General features: G+C 36.4%; 1 protein-coding gene across 3 annotated transcripts in view; it reads left to right on the top strand.

The window, feature by feature from the left end:
• Positions 1 to 924: 924 nt before the first annotated feature.
• The window catches only part of LOC125033987 (reticulocalbin-2-like), a 14,771-nt gene continuing 12,764 nt past the window's right edge, over positions 925 to 2,931 (top strand). Inside the window, exons 1-2 of one of the 3 annotated variants that reach the window (XM_047625601.1) lie at positions 925 to 1,121; positions 2,653 to 2,855. In XM_047625601.1, the coding sequence (XP_047481557.1) occupies positions 2,666 to 2,855 (190 nt within the window). In that variant the 5' untranslated portion in view covers positions 925 to 1,121; positions 2,653 to 2,665. The remainder of the gene's footprint in view (positions 1,122 to 2,652; positions 2,856 to 2,931) is intronic. The other 2 variants (XM_047625602.1, XM_047625600.1) reach the window with 2 other exon arrangements.

Genomic DNA, 2,931 nt, shown 5'->3' with positions numbered 1-2,931 from the left:
CATATGTATATTTACGCATATATGTAAACACACATATATATATATATAATATATAAATATCATATAATATAATATATAAATGTATATGTACACACACACACACACACACACACACACACACACATATGTATATATGTATAAATAAATAAATAAATAAATGAATATATATATATTTTTGTGTGTTTATACCTATATATGTATATATATAACATATATGTATATATATACATACATATATATATATATATATTATAATATTATATAATAGTGTGGTGTGTGTGAATAATATATATATATAATATATATATATATATATATATATATATATATATATATGTTCACACAAACACACACACACACACACACATTGTATAGCATTGTATATACATGTATATATGGGCAGATAAGTTAAGAGATAGATAGATTTGGATAACTATATAGGTATATCCATCCATACATATATAATTGGATTAATAGCTGCTGGAGCCTCCCACTCCTCGGTGGTCCACGTGTGCTATGAACAACCTTATGAATAAATGCAGATGACATGAGAGTGCTCATTGGTCAATATTTTATTGATTACGGTTTTAGGAGCTGTATATACGAATCGATGAGATTTTCTACAACATTGTCAATCGAAAACAGTTATATTTTTAATTTAAAACTCCATTGCCGCCTTTATGACGAAGCGTTTAAATAATTCAAAAACGGAAGTGAAAAGTTACGACGGTCGAAATCTGTCTAATGGTAATGACAGCTGTGCCAAGCGCCAGGTGTCAGGATGCACCAATAAAATTACACCCCGTGTCTTTCGGTATTTGAGCTGAATAAGCATATCAGAAATAAACAGATTTTTTTTCCAGATAGAATTGTGCTTCGATCTTGCAAATTAAGAGGGAAGATAATTATGAATGTTGTCAGTGTATTCGGCATTTACCAGTAGCAGATGTTGTTGATGGTGGCGTTGGATGGCAGCTGGTCGCGACATCTCCCATTCTACTCTTTAGACACTTGTGAAGGACACGTCACTGGTCACTACGTGGAGTCAAGTCAAAGGGCAGAGGGAAGAGGGGAGGAAGAGGACAGAGAGAGCAGAGGAGCTGAAGGCAGACGGAAGGGAGGTGAGTGCCTGAGAGGACGGGGTAAACGAACTCGGGGACTTGTACATCATTTCTTATGGGAAGTTATTTGTGTTATTGTCGGGATTTGGGTTATATCAGCCCCTACTGCTCTTATAACGTAGTGCCCTTGATAATCTTGTCTGTGTTAGAATTATAGATTAGTTTGGGGTTAATGTTACCAAGAGCGAGGCACAGAGATAGAGGGAAATGGACTCTGCCTTCTGATAGAGCATAAGAAATAGGGTCGTAAGCATCACAGGTTCGGCTGCCGCTGCCTCATATTTACCGCAAAATGACGAAAATATCTGCTGCATATTAGCTTAGAGAGTAAGTCCACAACACCCTCACACAGCAAGAATTCTTAATGTTACGTTTTGTGTAAGTTGGCACGAAGTGCTAATAAGGGAGGGTTAAGGGGGCTTTCCCCCCCAGTCTGGGGAATATCTAGAAGATAGGGAAGGTTAGGTTTGGACTCTTGGGTTGGCATGAAACAGCGGTTTTAGGACTTGGTCTCTGGAGGGTGCGTTACTTTCAGTGATAAATACCTAGTTCGGAGAAATCTTAGGAATGGTTCCATACAGCTCGACTGATCTTGCTTGTTCAGACAACTTGTCAGGACCAACAGGACAACGAGGCCGCGTTCGGAACTTCTGAGGCCTTCAGTGCCCACACAATACAACCAGTTTGAAAGAAAACATTCACTAATTTATCGTACTGGTGTCTTTGTTTTACACACTGCATAGGTTTGTATATCCTCTGATGCATTAGTACCTCACCTGCAACTGACAAACACAAACATACCCTTTGATGATAACAATAAAGTGCCATAAAATTACTTATGGTAGCCTGCAACTGTCATTATTTACACGCTAATTCTATTATGACATCTTCTCGTCCTTCTCGCCTGACTGCGATGATGGGTGAGATGGATGTGATGAAATAACATGTCCCTGACGCCAAAGTTGAGGTTCCGAACCATCAAAACATTGTGTTCATCTCATCTAACTAATTTTATGAGGAGTTTCATATGCAGCATATTTATACAGTATTTTCATGTTATGGTAGATCTACATGTTTATATATTTGTTTATTAACTTATTTGTGTATATGTTTGTTTGTTCATTTATTAATTTATTAATTTGTGTATTTATTTTGAAATAAGAAATAAGGATAATATCTTATGTTGGCATGAATATGCATTTCAGACTAGTATCACCATTCAGAGGAATTTTTCTTGAGCCCCACTTGTGTCTGTGGCCATAAAGGCAGCAGTTTAGCCAAACAAATGTCATAAGAGGAAAATAAATTGAGCCTACATTAGTATATTTATATTTTTGGTTACTGGATTATAGTTGTATCTATTAATGAATCTCTATCTAATTATTTAGTTATCTATCTATTTGTCTATCTATGCATCAGAATCAGTGTCTTTGTAGGTCTGTTTATCTAGCTTAATATATATATATATACACATCTATTATGTAATTTATATTTGAAGTTGGAAAATAAAGAACTTTAACCTCTTTTTCAGATAAGGCATAAAAATGAATCATTGGAGCTTATCCCTGGGATTGGTATTGGGTGTGCTGGTGCTAAGAGAAGCCACTGCCCACACACACCACCTGCACAATGCCCAGAAAGAGCGAGAGGCAGATGGTGCCAGGACCCCACGAGACCACGGCCATTATACCGATGGGGAACACAATGCTGATTTCGACCATGAAGCAATTCTAGGTGTGTAGTGGCATTTAATGGCTTGAAAATGTTCATATTGATTGTATGATTTTTATTGGAATGATAATGATAGTGA

The sequence above is a fragment of the Penaeus chinensis genome, chromosome 17, assembly GCF_019202785.1.
Source record: "Penaeus chinensis breed Huanghai No. 1 chromosome 17, ASM1920278v2, whole genome shotgun sequence".
NCBI classification, from domain to species: Eukaryota; Metazoa; Arthropoda; class Malacostraca; order Decapoda; family Penaeidae; genus Penaeus; species Penaeus chinensis.
The sequence above is the reverse complement of the archived record's forward strand: the minus strand, read 5'-3'. Positions and strand labels throughout refer to the sequence as shown.